Raw genomic sequence first — 17,717 nt, forward strand, 5'->3', positions numbered from 1 at the left:
CACCCTGCGGTCTGCTGCACCCCCTATCTCTGGATCTGTCATTTTCACACCTTACCCTTCCACATACCTCTAGTTTCCCCCTTCCGAGTCTGAAGAAGGGTCTCGACTCGAAACGTCACCTATCCATGTTCTCCACAGATGCTGCCTGACCCGCTGAGTTACTCCAGCACTCTGTGAAATGTCACCTATCCATGTTCTCCACAGATGCTGCCTGACCCGCTGAGTTACTCCAGCACTCTGTGAAACGTCACCTATACATGTTCTCCACAGATGCTGCCTGACCCGCTCAGATACTCCAGCATCTTGTGTCTACCATCAGCATTGGAGTCTGCCCCTCAGTGTAAGCTCATTATTTTACACCTACAATGGTTTTGTTTCCTTTGAAAACTGATGTGAAATTTCAAACTAATAAAAGATCGTTTTGACGTCAATCCTGATTCTAGAGTAATATTTAACACTAAAGTGGCGGCTAAGTTATGATGTAACAAATATGCTCACCCCTCCTGCTGTGTAAAGACTAGTGATCAGATATAAACTGTAAATTATATATTCCAATGATTATTTAACAGAATAAAAGAAATAAGTTGAATTTTTATATCAAAGCTGTTGCCTGTGCATTATTGATAATGTTGTCTAATTAGTGTCGGTCATACAAAGTGGAAACAGGCCCTTCGGCCCAAATCATGCATGCCAACCAACATGCCCCATCTACACTAGTCCCACCTGCCCACTTTTCGTCCATACGCCTCCAAACTTTTCCCATCCATGTACCTGTCCAAGTGTCATTTAAATGCTGTTATAATATCTGCCTTGAGTACCTCCTGTGGCAGCTCATTCCATACACCGGCCAACCTCTATGTGAAAATGTTACCCTTCTGGTTCCTATTAAATCTTTTGTCTCTCAGAGAAACATAGAAAAAGAGGAAAATTCGTACCCTGTTCCTGCTTTTTCCCCATATCCCTTGATTTCTTTAGACTTAAACTAAATCTAACACTCTCTTGAATACAAGATTCAAGAGTTTATTGTCATGTGTCCTGGTTAGGACAATGAAATTCTTGCTTTGCTTCAGCACAACACAATATAGAAGGCATGAATAACTTGCCACAATATAGAAGGCATGAATACATCCAGTGAATTGGCCTCCACTGCCTTCTGTGGCAGAGAATTCCATAGATTCACAACTCTGGGTGAAGAAGTTTTTCCTCATCTCAGTCCCAAACATGTTCCCGATGTTGGGGGAGTCCAGAACCAGATGCCACCAGCTGGTGCAGGAGCTGTGAGTATATCACTCCCCCATGGGCCCACAACACCACTAGCACCGCAGCCCACCTGCCTCAACTACCTCCTCTGGCAGCTTGTTCCATACACCCACTGTGTGGAAAAAGTTGCCCCCCGGATTCCTAATAAATCTTTTCCCCTTCACCTTGAACCTATGTCCTCTGGTCCTCGATTCCCTTACTGTGAGCAAGAGACTCTGTGCATCTACCCAGATCTATTCCTCTCGTGATTTTATACACCTCTATAAGATCAGTCAATGAAGAAGCAGGCAAAGTCTCTCCAAAGCAACAAGTACACAAATTTATTTTTCTTTATTAAATTGCAAGCATTTTCTTCCTACAGTCAAAAGAAAAAAAGCCACTGTCAAGCTGTTGGCACATTCATGTACAAAAACAGATTAATTATACAGCCTGCTACCAAGCATTCCTTGTGAAAATACAAAGTCTAGGACCAGAAGCCAATATAGTATTATTACTGAATACAAGACATCATATCCCAATCAAAGACGTTGATTAAATCGACACAACCTATCGATATTGCACAAAAGTAATCAAACACTACACTAAAGTGTACTTGGAGAGCGGGAGCAGAAGACAGCTGTGTAGTTGGTCACCAAGGTAAGACAGCCTAATGCTCAAAGAAATACCATCAACTCTCAAAAACTACCCCCATACCTAGAGAATAATCATGCGGTCATTAACAGCTACGTCAAAGTTCTTATCTAACACATAAAACGCTTAAAAATCACCAAATGTTGCGTGACAGTTACAGTATAAAGCAGGTCTCAATTCCCTTAACTTCATTAGAAACGCACTCACATCAGGAAATAGGGCACCAATAGTCCACAATAAGTCCACAAACTGGACCAAAAGAAAAACAGATGGGGATTAAACATCCAAAGAACATCACTGGAGATTTTGTTCAGGCGATGGGGTTGAGGGAGACACCTTACTGCAAACAGACAGTGGCATCAAGAGGCAATACAGAATGTACTTAACACAACCGTTGTGGTTCCATATCAGAGAAACACTCTCAACCACTCTCACACTACAAGTTTCACAGACTGTAGCTTCTCATTTCTCCATCGTCTAAATATTTAACACCAACTTTTGCCATTAGTGGCTTGAATATGTTCACGACAACAGACTTTGTGCTGTTTCCCCAAGTGTGTCTGGGGGAGAAGTCCAGCGCTAGTTGCTTGTATTGAATGTGGCGACATGTCCACCCGAACCTTCGGCTAGTGACGGCAACTAGAGTCAAACTTCTCCACCGACAGAAACTCCTTTCACCAGCTTGGCTGTTTATCTGAAGCCGATATTTGTTATGGGAACGGAGATGCAAGGTGAAAGACCCAGCAATAGATACATCCCGCCCGCAAACTCACCATTGTGTGCCAAGTGTTGGATGGAAGCTGCCACAAAGGACCACGGCTAGTAAAATGTAAAAGGTTCTAAACAAACGGAATGTGCAGTGTGTGCCGCAACCGTCAGCTGCTACCAAACCAGTCGCTCCGCCATCTGCTCAATACTCCAGGTTCAAGGGGCATCTTTCAAATTCCAAGGGTCACGTTCAAGGGGTCACGGGGAGAGCATTGCTTAAAATATCCCCAGAACCCCACATAATCAGAACGGGAACACGCCATTGAGATAGGTCTCATTCTAAAAGGATGGATTGGTCATCATGCCAAGGTCATGTATGTGTTTGAACACGGGCCCCTGCATTGAGGTCTTGGTTTGATGTTCACCCATTGCCATGTTCCCAGTTCATTAAAACCAATCACTTGAAATACTCCTTGCCCAACACAGAGAACAGGCAGGCGAATGGTTCAGGTGTGGACATCCCCCTGAAAAAACAGGTGTGGACACAACCCCTGAACAAGCAGGTGTGGACACAACTCCTGAACAAGCAGGTGTGGACACAACTCCTGAACACACAGGTGTGGACACAACTCCTGAACAAGCAGGTGTGGACACAACCCCTGAACAAGCAGGTGTGGACACAACTCCTGAACACACAGGTGTGGACACAACTCCTGAACAAGCAGGTGTGGACACAACTCCTGAACAAGCAGGTGTGGACACAACTCCTGAACAAGCAGGTGTGGACACAACCCCTGAACAAGCAGGTGTGGACACAACTCCTGAACAAGCAGGTGTGGACACAACTCCTGAACAAGCAGGTGTGGACACAACTCCTGAACAAGCAGGTGTGGACACAACTCCTGAACAAGCAGGTGTGGACACAACGCCTGAACAAGCAGGTGTGGACACAACTCCTGAACAAGCAGGTGTGGACACAACCCCTGAACAAGCAGGTGTGGACATCCCCCTGAACAAGCAGGTGTGGACACAACTCCTGAACAAGCAGGTGTGGACATCCCCCTGAACAAACAGGTGAATGTTTGTGTGTGGACACTCCACTGAGACCCAGGTACTGACCTTCTTCACTCAGGAGCCATGAGTGAAGCAACATCCCTGAGGGAGGTAGTGAAAGGGGATGAGGAATACAGAGCTGTCTGCTTCAACACCCCATCAGACCCTGTTTCCACCAATCTTTGCACCACCACGCACAAGAAGCACAAGAAGCCACAAGACAGACACCGTTGTACAGATGCCGACACATGCGCTCAGCTCTTGGACAACTTCTAATCTTGTGTGTGGACTCGACAAGATGAAGATGAGGTGCCGGCTGGCTGTGAGAATCATTCCTCCCCATCCCTGACTCTTCTGTAGATGGAAAGGTCCTGAGCTGGCTGTCATGTTATCAGGAAAACAACTAAAGTCATAATCCCAAGGATTGAAGATCAATATTGAATTGATCAATGAGCCTATCAATAATTAAATCATATGCTGGGGTTCAGGAGTTTATCAGCACAGGTATTTCTGGCATGTATTGAAGGGCGGTGAATCTGTGGAATTCATTGCCACAGAAGGCTGTGGAGGCCCAGTCAATAGGGATGTTTAAGGCGGAGATAGATAGGTTGTTGATTAGTACGGGTGTCAGGGGTTATGGGGGGGGAGAAGGCAGGAGAACGGGGTTGAGAGGGAAAGATAGATCAGCCATGATTAAACGGCGGAGTAGAATCGATGGGTTGAATGGCCTAATTCTGCTCCTATGACTTTATGATAACTTGGAAAAACACTAGCGTTGGCATTGGTTTAATACAGCCACAGATACCGAGATCCAGTGAGAGTTCCACGGGGCACGTACAACTGCTGGGAACCATCACCCTGGTGTCTGATGTCCTCTCTCCATGGGGGCTACCTCCACTAACGTCAGGCACGAAATGTTGGCCGTGACACTCCACCTTGGAGAATCGGAAAACAATTACAAATGCTGACAACTCCGTAGACAAGGCGGCTGGAGTGAGGAGAGGTTTGCAGAAGGGGAGAGTGACCACTGGACTGACCATCACTGACCGCTGCTGGGTCACTCGAGGTGCAAGGGACAGGCGGAGGTAGAGGGGGTGAGGAAGGGGCGGGGGGTGAGGGAGAGGATGGAGTGTGGAGGGGAGGGGGTGTAAGGGGGGGATGAGGAGGGGGAGGGGGTAAGAGAGCAATGGTCAGTGGGGCTGGGACACACAGAGGCAATGGTCAGTGGGGGGTGGGTAAGGAGGGGCAGTGGTGGGCAGTGGGCTGGTAGGAGGTGGGTAAGGAGGGGCAGTGGTGGGCAGTGGCGCTGGGACACACAGTGGTCAGTGGGGTGCGGGCATGCGGGCGGTCTATGTGTAGGCGTTTAGCCGCTCCTTGGAGCGGGTGGAGTGGATGTCGTGAAGCTCTTGCTCCTCCTTGGACTTGATGTCCTCGTACTTCTGCACCCGGCACGCGTCCTTCACATACGCCCAGTTGGCCGACAGCACCATCAGGTAGTGGATCTGTGGGAGAGAGAGCAGTGGTCAGCACACTGACCCACACACTGACCCCCACACACACACACTGACCCCCCCACACACACACACACTGACCTCCCCACACACACACACACACACACTGACCCCCCCCCCCACACACACACACTGACCCCCCCCACACACACACTGACCCCCCCCACACACACACACTGACCCCCACCACACACACACACACACACACACACACTGACCCACACACACACTGACCCCCCCCACACACACACTGACCCACACACTGACCCCCCCACACACACTGACCCCCCCACACACACACACACTAACCACCCCCGCACACACACACTGTCCACCCCCCCACACACACACACACACACACTGACCCACACACACACTGACCCCCCCCCATACACACACTGACCCACACACTGACCCACACTGACCCACACACACACACACACACACACACTGACCCACACACTGACCCCCACAAACACACCCACACACTGACCCACACACAGACCCACACACACACTGACCCACACACAGACCCACACACACACTGACCCACACACAGACCCACACACACACTGACACACGCACTGACACACACTGACCCACACACACACTGACCCACACACTGACACACACACACTGATCCACACACAGTGACACACACACACACACTTCACATATACACAAACACACACTGACCCACACACTGACCCACACACACACTACCCCCTCTGCTACAATGAAACCAATTCCACAGCCTCTTTGCTGCAGCTTTTGTGGAGAGAGCATTCTCAGTGCCATCATATCAGTATTCACTCAGTGGGTCACTCATGTCTGCGAGTTATGTCAGGCAGGTGGCTTCACTTGTTCACTGAGTATTTTCAAAACAGCTTGCAGAGCCATGTGGCATTAAGTTGGATGAAGTTCACTGAAGCAAGCATCAGCTGTCACGGTGTACCGACACACGCAGCTCCCCACCACTCAACGATCATTATTGGCAGCTAGTGGTGTGTGTCTAAAGGTGCCGTTACCCTGGTGATCAATGCCCACAAAGATGCCGTTACCCTGGTGATCAATGCCCACAAAGATGCCGTTACCCTGGTGATCAATGCCCACAAAGATGCCGTTACCCTGGTGATCAATGCCCACAAAGATGCCGTTACCCTGGTGATCAATGCCCACAAAGGTGCCGTTACCCTGGTGATCTTTGTTCTTAATGGTCCCATTATCCTGGTTATGAAAAGAAGGGTTTCGGCCCGAAACGTCGCCTATTTCCTTCGCTCCATAGATGCTGCTGCACCCGCTGAGTTTCCCCAGCAATTTTGTGTACCATCCTGGTTATCTAGTTTAGTTTAGTTTATTGTCACGTGTACCGAGGTACAGAGAAAATACTTATTTGCGGTCTCCCAATCACGGGAAAGACAATGCATGATGACTATCGAGCCGTCCACAGCGAACAGATACAGGATAAAGGGAATAACGTTTCTGCAAGATCAATCAATAAAGTCCAATTAAAGATTAAAGATAGTCCGAGGGTCATCAAACGCTCCTTGGTTGTGGTAGAATGTCTGTAAAGGTGCCCATACTCCGGTTATCTGGAGAGAGTGCGGGCTTGACTCTGTACACAGCCATCATCTCCCCACAAGGAAGTTCCAGCCAAGCTCTTTGTTTGTGGCAACAGATGGAAGATGGCGTTGGACGTATGAGCTGAGGAGAGGGGAGCCGCACAGATTAATGGCCACAATCCTGGTTCATGGTACTGGCAGCACAACGTCTCAGCAGTTAATTAATTGGCTGAGTCTGGGTCAGGTTTATTCTGTGACAGTAGGAGGGATGTTGGATATCTCTCATCCTTGTCAACTGATTCAATAACAGCGGCACGGTGGCGCAGCGGTAGAGTTGCTGCCTCACAGCGCCGTGACCCGGGATCAATCCTGACTACAGGTGCTGTCTGTACGGAGTTTGTACGTTCTCCCCGTGACCTGCGTGGGTTTTCGTGCAGTGGGGTGGGGTGGAGTGGGGGTGACAATAGACAATAAACAATTGGTGCAGGAGTAGGCCATTTGGCCCTTTAAGCCAGCACCGCCATTCAATGTGATCAGGGCTGATCATCCCCAATCAGTACGTCATTCCTGCCTTCTCCCCAAATCCCCCGACTCCGCTATTTTTAAGAGTCCTAACTAGCTCTCTCTTGAAAGCATCCAGAGAACCTGCCTCCACTGCCCTCTGAGGCAGAGAATTCCACAGACTCACCACTCTCAGTGAGAAAAAGTGTTTCCTCGTCTCCGTTCTAAATGGCTTACTCCTTATTCATAAACTTTGGCCCCTGGTTCTGGACTCCCCCAACATCGGGAACATGTTTCCTGCCTCTAGTGTGTCTGTTAGGCACTTTCCCCCCCCTGGTGAATGCTATGTACTTACCTCTCTGTTTCTATCCCAAGTACAGGCCTCGTGGCTGTGAGTCTGGAATCGAGGGGTTAAAGGCTCCTGTACCCGATTGGCCCAGCTGCGTCAGGTGACGGGTGACTCATCTGAAGTATAAATACGAGAGCTTCCCAGGATCCCTCTCTTCGTCGTGGACTCTGACTGATAAGCAGTCTGTTGGTGGGGGCCGAGGCAGCCTGACCACATGGCATAGAACTTTGTGTATTTTCACCATTCCTTGTTATCAGATATTGTATTGGGACGGATAAGGGCTGACCTTAGAGTTTACATGTATTTTGGTTTCAGGGTTGTATCTCTTTGGGCAGGTTTTGGAATCTCCGGTTCGACGGCCCATGGTGTGGCTGGCTGGAGCATTGTTAAATTGTTTGTCGGTTTATCCATATCCCTGACTGGGTTGTTTATATCAGGTTTGAGTTTTGTGTTCCAGTGAATAATTAAAACTGTTTTTGAACCTGAACCTGGTTTTTGACTTGTGTTACGTGGCTCTGAAGTACTTGCATTCGGGAGTCGTAACAAAATGGGGGCTCGTCCTAAGTTTTGAGGACCCTAGACGTTTTTAGAAGGGTTTTTTGGTAGGCTTCTGGACTGAGGAAGTCTGTGTGTTGTGGGGGAATTTTTTCTTCCCTGTTTGTGGTAGCATTAGTGCCCAGGTTTTAGCCGGTGGTTTGGGGCTACTTTAGAATGGAATTTAAGGTGAAAGAATTTGTTGAGGCTCCTAGTCAGGAGTTGTTTGATAGATGTACGAAGGAGCATTTGATTTTGCTGGCTGAGAACTATGCCGTGACTATTGACAAGCATTCAAAGAAACACTCCATTAAATCGGAGTTGTGGGCTGCGTTGGTGGAGGCTGGGGTTTTGCCTGGTGGTGCAGACAGTCCCCCACCTTCTGTTCAGCCAGTTCAGAACATGGAGGCCATCATTAAACTGAAGGAGATGGAGCTTGAGTCACAGAGAATTGCCTCTTTGTTAAAAGAGAAAGAGCTCATGCATGTTCTTGAAATGAAACGGCTTGAGGAGGAAACCAAAAGGGCTGAATTTCAGCTGCGGAAAAAAGAAATAGATAATTCCCGGGTTTCTTCTAGGGAACGGGAGTTTGATATGAGCAAGAACATCCGCCTGGTTCCCCCATTTCGTGAGGAGGATGTGGACAAGTATTTCACAGTGTTTGAATGGGTGGCTTTGTCCTTGAAGTGGCCTAGGGACGTGTGGACCTTGCTATTGCAGTGTGTCTTTGTGGGTAAAGCACGGGAGGTGTACTCGTCTTTATCTGTTGAAAGCAGTCTGGACTATGAGTGTGTGAAGTCTACAGTATTAAGGGCTTATGAATTAGTTCCAGAGGCGTACCGGCAGAAGTTCCGGCGCTTTAGGAAGTTTGATAGTCAGACTTATGTGGAGTTTGCTAGGGAGAAGGAGGCACTTTTTGACAGGTGGTGCGCTTCTCAAGGAGTGAAGGATTTTGAGCTACTGCGGGCCTTGATGATTATGGAAGACTTTAAGAACTGTCTCCCTGAGAGGGTTACTACTTACCTTAATGAGCAGAAGGTGAATGAGGTGTCTAAGGCTGCGGTGTTGGCAGATGAGTATGTATTGACTCATAAATCTGATTTTGTTGGGCGATCCTATAGTATTGGTGCACGGCCGGTTGATCGTGGTGGTGTCGCCGGTGGCAGTGTCAAAGCTGTTTCTGTGCCTGCAAAATGCAGCACGTTGATACAGGGGGAGGTCCGAGCTGATAAGGTTGACGGAAATGTAAGGACTGATGAAGGTCCTGTGTGCTACTATTGTAGAAGGAGAGGGCACATGTTAAAGTCGTGTCCCGTTCTGAAGCAGAAAAATGCAAAGCCTGTGGCTTTGGTGGGTGCACAGAAGGCACCTGTCGTACCTGAGGTGCCTGAGTCTGATGAGTGTAGGAATTATTCTGCGTTCATCATGAATGGTTTTGTTTCTCTAGAGGATGGGGGTGACAGAGTTCCAGTATCCATCATGCGTGATACTGGTGCTACTCAGTCCTTTATATTGGATGGTGTACTGCCGTTTTCTGGGGAATCATCGGTTGGGTCAAGTGTCCCAGTGGTAGGATTCGGGATGGATGACATGGTAGTGCCTTTGCATACCGTGCGTCTCGAGTCCGAGTTGGTTTCAGGCCGGGTAACTGTTGGGTTACGGCCGTGTTTTCCCGTTGAGGGAGTTTCTGTGATTTTGGGGAATGACTTGGCAGGAGGTAGAGTTTTAGTCACTCCTGAGGTGACGGTTGTTCCGATGGTGCAGAATCCTGATAGATTGGCTATGCAGCATCCAAAGGTCTTCGCAGCTTGTGCTGTCACGAGGGCTATGGCTAAGAGCCAGGCGAAGTTTGAGGATGTGGTGGACCTGAGTGAGAGCATTTTTGGGGATCAGGATGATAGATCCTGTGTTGTGAAGGGTGTTTCTCCATCTCAAGATGGGATAGTGTCTGGAAATGTGCCGGTGTCACTGTCACGTGACCGGCTGGTTGAGGAGCAAAAGAGTGATCCAGGTTTATCTGATCTGTGTGACTGCGCAGTGCCTGAGGGGGATATGGATTCCACAGCAAAGGGGTATTTTCTAAGGGATGGCTTACTGATGCGAAAGTGGTCTCCCTTGGATATATCTGGGCATGATGATTGGAGCGTGGTTGATCAGATTGTGATGCCTCGTCGGTATAGGGACGAGATACTCTGTTTGGCTCATGATGGTCCTCTGGGTGGACATTTGGGGGTCAATAAGACGTATGACCGCATCTTACGGAATTTCTTTTGGCCAGGGTTGAAAAAGGACGTGAAACAGCACTGCAGGTGTTGTCACATTTGCCAGGTGGCAGGAAAGCCGAACCAATCGATTGTTCCTGCGCCTTTATATCCAATCCCGGTGGTCGGTGAGCCGTTTGAGCGGATTCTAGTTGATTGTGTGGGCCCTCTACCTCGGACAAGGGGGGGCAACAAGTTTTTATTAACAATTATGTGTGCGACTACCCGCTTTCCGGAGGTGGTCCCTTTGCGTAGAATTACTGCCCCTGCAATTGTTAAGTCTCTCACTAAGTTTTTTTCGTTGTTCGGTTTGCCCAAGGTTGTGCAGAGTGACCAAGGTACCAACTTCATGTCGAAGGTTTTTAGTCAGGTAATGAAGTTGTTAGATATTAAGCATTGTTACTCCAGTGCGTATCATCCTGAGAGCCAGGGAGCTCTCGAGAGGTTTCACCAGACTTTGAAATCTATGTTGAGGACTTACTGCCTGGAGTTTGAAAAAGACTGGGATGAGGGGGTTCATCTAGTTATGTTTGCGGTGCGTGAGGTCGTGCAGGAGTCTTTAAGGTTCAGTCCTGCTGACCTGGTGTTCGCGCATACTGTACGTGGTCCGTTGAGGGTCCTGAAGGAGAAATGGTTGCAGGAGGATACAAAACGTAGTATTTTAGACCACGTCTGTACTTTTAGCTCTAGACTGAGGAGGGCATGCGAACTGGCAATGGGTAATCTTGCCTCTGCTCAGTCTAGGATGAAGGACTGGTTCGACAGGAAGGAGCCTGTGGAGGTTGATGGGTCGGAGCTAAGTCCTTCTAAGCATGTTTTGGCTGCAGTGGTGCTGCCCCCTATCACGGGTGGTGATGTGGGGGAGGCACGGTTGTCTGTGGCAGTAACGCAGGGAAAGCTGAGTAACTCTGAGGCTTTGGAGACGCTTCCCTTGCGGTTGTCTCATTTGACTGGCATATCCGTGGCAAGGATGAGGTATTGGCTGATGCATTGTCGCGCCAGTGATGTCTGTGTTACTGAATAGTTGCTGAAATTTGGTGGTGTTTTTTTTGTTCATTTTCAGAAACTTATTCAGTATCTTTGGGTGGGGGTGTTAGGCACTTTCCCCCCCCTGGTGAATGCTATGTACTTACCTCTCTGTTTCTATCCCAAGTACAGGCCTCGTGGCTGTGAGTCTGGAATCGAGGGGTTAAAGGCTCCTGTACCCGATTGGCCCAGCTGCGTCAGGTGACGGGTGACTCATCTGAAGTATAAATACGAGAGCTTCCCAGGATCCCTCTCTTCGTCGTGGACTCTGACTGATGAGCAGTCTGTTGGTGGGGGCCGAGGCAGCCTGACCACATGGCATAGAACTTTGTGTATTTTCACCATTCCTTGTTATCAGATATTGTATTGGGACGGATAAGGGCTGACCTTAGAGTTTACATGTATTTTGGTTTCAGGGTTGTATCTCTTTGGGCAGGTTTTGGAATCTCCGGTTCGACGGCCCATGGTGTGGCTGGCTGGAGCATTGTTAAATTGTTTGTCGGTTTATCCATATCCCTGACTGGGTTGTTTATATCAGGTTTGAGTTTTGTGTTCCAGTGAATAATTAAAACTGTTTTTGAACCTGAACCTGGTTTTTGACTTGTGTTACGTGGCTCTGAAGTACTTGCATTCGGGAGTCGTAACAGTGTCCAAGCCATTAACAATCTTATATGTTTCAATGAGATGCCCTCTCATCCCTCTAAACTCCAGAGTGTACAAGCTCAGCCGCTCAATTCTCTCAGCATATGACAGTCCCGCCATCCCGGGAATTAACCTTGTAAACCTACGCTACACTCTTTCATTAGCAAGAATGTCCTTCCTCAAATTAGGAGACCAAAACTGCACACAATACTCCAGGTGTGGTCTCAATAGGGCTCTGTACAACTGCAGAAGGACCTCTTTGCTCCTATATTCGATTCCTCTTGTTATAAAGGCCAACATGACATTTGCTTTCTTCACTGCCTGCTGTACCTGCTTGCTTACTTTCATAGACTGATGTACAAGGAACCCCAGATCCCGTTGTACTTCCCCTTTTCCCAACTTGACGCCATTTAGATAATAATCTGCCTTCCTGTTTTTGCTACCAAAGTGGATAACCTCACATTTATCCGCATTAAACTTCATCTGCCATGTATCTGCCCACTCCCCCAACCTGTCCAAGTCACCCTGCATTCTCATAGCATCCTCCTCACAGTTCACACCGCCACCTAGCTTTGTGTCATCTGCAAATTTGCTAATGGGGGTGGGGGCAGGGTGGAGTGGGGGTGGGGTGGGGGGGGGTTGGGGTGGAGGTGGGGGTGGGGTGGGGGGGGTGGGGTGGAGTGGGGGTGGGGTGGGGTATGGTGGGGTGGGGGGACGGGTGAAGAGCTGGAGGTGTGTAAAGACCAGGACCAATCTGGGCCGGCCACAAATGACTAGTCAGGGCGGTGCCTGGTTGGTCCATTGTTGTCCAGGGGAGGTGTGATCTCAAGTGAAACAATGTGCAGAAGTGTGGAACTGGTAAAACGACGAGGGTGGAGGAAGGGAGCAAGAGGGGAGGGGAACATGAGATGAAGTTGTGTATAATTAGATAATTCAATATTCATACCGCTGTGCCCAAGCGAAATAAGAGGTGCTGTTCCTCCAGTTTGCATGAGGTCCCACTCTGGCAATTGAGGAGGGAGGCCCAGGACAGAAGGGTCAGTGTGGGAATGGGAAGGGGAGATCCAGCAGGCCCTGGCGGACTGAGCACAACTGTTCAGTGAAACAAGTCTACGTTTAGACTCGCCGATGTACAGGAGCCTACATCGGGAACACCAGATGCAGTAGATGAGGTTGGAGGAGGTGCACCTGACCCACCGTCTCACTTGGAAGAAATGCTGAGGTGCCCGGACAGAGTTGAGGGGAGGTAAAGGGACAGGTGTTGCATCTCCTGCGGTTGCAGGGGAAAGTACCTGGGGAGGGGGTGGTTTGGGTGGGAATGGACGAGTTGACCAAGGAGTTGCTTGACTGACCTTTCTGTCCTGGGCCTGAGGGACGACCTCTTCACACCGTGGGCCACCGGTGGGTATATTGGACAGGTAATATAACAACACTTAAACGACACTTGGACAGGTACATGGATTGGACAGGTTTAGAGTGATGTGAGCCAAACGCAGGCAGGCTTGTCTCTGTACCTCGGTACATGTGACAATAAACTTCCACCTTGGTCGGTATGGTCAAGTTGGGCTGAAGGGCCTGTGTTCTGCAGAATGAATGGTGGAACAAGGCAGAGGGTAGATATAACCCATTTCCCGGGGTGGAAATGTCAAAGACTAGCGGGCATGGTGTGAAAGTGAGAGGGGAAAGTTTAAAGGAGATGTGCGGGACAAGTGTTTTACACAGAGGGTGGGGTGGGGTGCCTGGAACGTGCTGCCGGGGGTGGTGGTGGAGGCAGATACGATAGTGGTGTATTAGAGGCTTTTGGATAGAACATAAAAACATAGAAAAATAAGTGCAGGAGCGGGCCATTCGACCCTTCCAGCCAGCACTGCCATTCAATATGATCATGGCTGATCATCTAAAATCAGCACCCCGTTCCTGCTTTTTCCCCATATCCCTTGATTCCTTTAGCCCCAAGATCAAAATCTAACTCCCTCTTGAAAACATCCAGTGATTTGGCCACCACTGCCTTCTGTGGCAGAGAATTCCACAGATTCACAACTCTCCGGGTGAAAACGTTTTTCCTCATCTCAGTCCTAAATGCCCTAGCCCTTATTCTGAAAACGGTGAACCCTGGGATGGCAGGACTTTCATAAGAAGAAAGACTGGATAGACTTGGCTTGTACTCGCTAGAATTTAGAAGATTGAGGGGGGATCTTACAAGATTCTTAAGGGGTTGAACAGGCTAGATGCAGGAAGATTATTCCCAATGTTGGGGAAGTCCAGAACAAGGGGACACAGTTTAAGGATAAGGGGGAAATCTTTTAGGACCGAGATGAGAAAAACATTTTTTACACAGAGAGTGGTGAATCTGTGGAATTCTCTGCCACAGAAGGTAGTTGAGGCCAGTTCATTGGCTATATTTAAGAGGGAGTTAGATGTGGCCCTTGTGGCTAAAGGGATCAGGGGGTATGGAGAGAAGGCAGGTATGGGATATTGATTTGGATGATCAGCCATGATCATATTGAATGGCGGTGCAGGCTCGAAGGGCCGAATGGCCTACTCCTGCACCTATTTTCTATGTTTCTATGTAACCTTGGTTCTGGACTCCCCCAACATCGGGAACATTCTTTCTGCATCTAGCCTGTCCAATCCTTTAAGAATCTTATATGTTTCTATAAAACCCTCTCATCCTTCTAAACTCCAGTGAATACAAGCCCAGTCGACCCATTCTTTCATCATATGTCAATCCCACCATTCCAGGAATTAACCTGGTGAACCTACGCTGCACTCCCTCAATTGCAATAAAGTCCTTCCTCAAATTAGGAGACCAAAATTGCACACAATAATCCAGGTGCAGTCTCACCATGGCCCTGTACAACTGCAGTAGGACCTCCTTGCTCCTAAACTCAAATCCTCTCGCAATGAAGGCCAACATGCTTACTTTCAGTGACTGATGTACAAGCACACCCAGGTCTCGTTGCACCTCCCCTTTTCCTAATCTGGCACCAATCAGATAATAATCTTCCTTCCTGTTCTTGCCACCAAAGTGGATAACCTCACATTTATCCAAATTATACTGCATCTGCCATGCATCTGCCCACTCACCCAAACTGTCCAAGTCACCCTGCAGCTTCATAGCATCCTCCTCACAGCTCACACTGCCACCCAGCTTTGTGTCATCCGCAAACCTGGAGATGTCACATTTAATTCCCTCTTCTAAATCGTTAATATATATTGTAAATAACTGGGGTCCCAGCACCGAGCCTTGCAGCACCCCACTAGTCACTGACTGCCATTCTGAAAAGGACCCGTTAATTCCTACTCTTTGCTTCCTGCCTGCCAACCAGTTCTCTATCTATGTCAATACCCTCCCCCCAATACCACGTGCTCTAATTTTGCCCACTAATCTCTTGTGTGGGACCTTGTCAAAGGCTTTTTGAAAGTCCAGATACACCACATCCACTGGTTCTCCCTTATCCATTCTACTTGTTTCTTCCTCAAAAGATTCTAGAAGATTAGTAAAGCATGATTTCCCCTTCATATATCCCTGCTGACTTTGACCGATCCAGTCATTGCTTTCCAAATGTGCTGCTATAACATCTTTAACAATCGACTCACTACCGATGTAAGGATCTCTGGAGAGAAGGAATGGGTGACGTCTCAGGTCTGAAGAACAATCTCGACCCGAAACATCACCCATTCCTGTGGTCCAGGGATGCTGCCTGACCCGCTGAGTTACTCCAGCACTCTGTTAAACGTCACCTATCCATGTTCTCCACAGATGCTGCCTGACCCGCTGAGTTACTCCAGCACTCTGTTAAACATCACCTATCCATGTTCTCCACAGATGCTGCCTGACCCGCTGAGTTACTCCAGCACTCTGTGAAATGTCACCTATCCATGTTCTCCACAGATGCTGCCTGACCCGCTGAGTTACTCCAGCACTCTGTTAAACGTCACTTATCCATGTTCTCCACAGATGCTGCCTGACCCGCTGAGTTACTCCAGCATTCTGTGAAACGTCACCTATTCCTTCTCACCAGAGATGCTGCCTGACCCACTGAGTCTGTGTTCTGTGCTCTGAGCACCATGAAGCATGTTGCCCGTGTGGTGCTGATGGAGCAGCATGTACTGTATTGGATCGGTCTGGGGGCCAACACCAACCCTCTCTCTGACCCATCCTAACCCTCCCTCCCTCCCTTCCTCCCTCCCTCCCTCCCTCCGACGCTTTCCCTCCCACCTCCGCAAAGGCAATGAGGCCGCTCGTACCTGCCGTTCTACTATCCCTACTCGTACTTCCTTACATTGGGACAGGGCCATTCAATAAACAAATGCAGGACAATGTGACTCTGTGACTTCCTGGGCATGTGGTGTGTCCACGGTTTTCTGAGTGCAAAGTGGTTCCAGTGGTATTTACACATCAACACACAGATCACGCCACACGCGGTGTCTGGCAGTGGGTCACGCGTGTACTCACCATAGCAATGACGGCAGCTCCCGCCCCAGCTAGGGCCACGATGAACAAATGGAACGTCATGTTCAGCTAGGAGGCAGAAGAACAAAGACAACCGTCATACATAGCACATGTGTGTAGTCAGCAGCATGAACAACCACCATACAAGGCCTATGTATGTAGTCAGCAGCATGAACGCCCATCATACAAGGCCCATGTATGTAGTCAGCAGCATGAACGACCATCATACAAGGCCCATGTATGTAGTCAGCAGCATGAACGACCATCATACAAGGCCCATGTATGTAGTCAGCAGCATGAACGACCATCATACATAGCACATGTATGTAGTCAGCAGCATGAACAACCATCATACATAGCACATGTATGTAGTCAAGAGAATGATCATTCCTTGCATACATGCCCAGACATGTTTCTGTGACAGGGTTAATTCAGAGACTAGGGTCCTGAACTAAAAGAAAGAAGACTTTGAAGGTATGAGATGGGAATTGGCTCGGATAGACGGGCAAATTATACTTGGAGGGTTGACGGTGGAGATGCAATGGGAAAGATTTAAAGATCGCGTGGATGAACTCTAAGAAAAGGAAGATCAGAATGATGTCAGTTTTTTTGTTGAGGAAAAGGGGAGGTGCAACGAGGCCTGGGTGTCCTTGTACATCAGTCACTGAAAGTAAGCATGTAGGTACAGCAGGCAGTGAAGAAAGCTAATTGCATGTTGGCCTTCATTGCAAGAGGATTTGAGTTTAGGAGGTTTTACTGTAGCTGTATAGGGCCCTGGTGAGACCGCAACTGGAGTATTGTGTGCAGTTTTGGTCTCCTAATTTGAGGAAGGACATTCTTGCTATTGAGGGAGTGCAGCGTCGGTTCACCAGGTTAATTCCCAGGATGGCGGGACTGACATACGCTGAAAGAATGGGTCGACTAGACTTGTATTTAGAAGGATGAGAGCGGATCTTATAGAAACATATAAAATTCTTAAAGGATTGGACAGGCTAGATGCAGGAAAAATGTTCCCGATGTTGGGGGAATCCAGAACCAGAGGTCAAGAATAAGGTTTAAGAATAAGGGCTCGGCCATTTAGGACTGTGATGATGAGAAAAGTTTTCAGCCAGAGAGTTATGAATCCACAGAATTCTCTGCCACTGGAGGCAGTGGAGGCCAATTCACTGGATGTATTCAAGATTAGTGATGTTTCAAAGAGTTAGATTTAGCTCTTTGGGCTAA

At 48.5% G+C, this 17,717-nt stretch overlaps 1 protein-coding gene across 1 annotated transcript in view; it reads right to left on the reverse strand.

The window, feature by feature from the left end:
* Positions 1–4,297: 4,297 nt before the first annotated feature.
* The window catches only part of LOC116971611 (proteolipid protein DM beta), a 52,814-nt gene continuing 39,394 nt past the window's right edge, over positions 4,298–17,717 (reverse strand). Inside the window, exons 6-7 of the mRNA XM_033018847.1 lie at positions 16,497–16,562; positions 4,298–5,153 (exon numbers count right to left, since the gene is read on the reverse strand). Of these exons, the coding sequence (XP_032874738.1) occupies positions 5,001–5,153; positions 16,497–16,562 (219 nt within the window). The 3' untranslated portion in view covers positions 4,298–5,000. The remainder of the gene's footprint in view (positions 5,154–16,496; positions 16,563–17,717) is intronic.

This window comes from Amblyraja radiata, chromosome 3 (assembly GCF_010909765.2).
Source record: "Amblyraja radiata isolate CabotCenter1 chromosome 3, sAmbRad1.1.pri, whole genome shotgun sequence".
NCBI classification, from domain to species: domain Eukaryota; kingdom Metazoa; phylum Chordata; class Chondrichthyes; order Rajiformes; family Rajidae; genus Amblyraja; species Amblyraja radiata.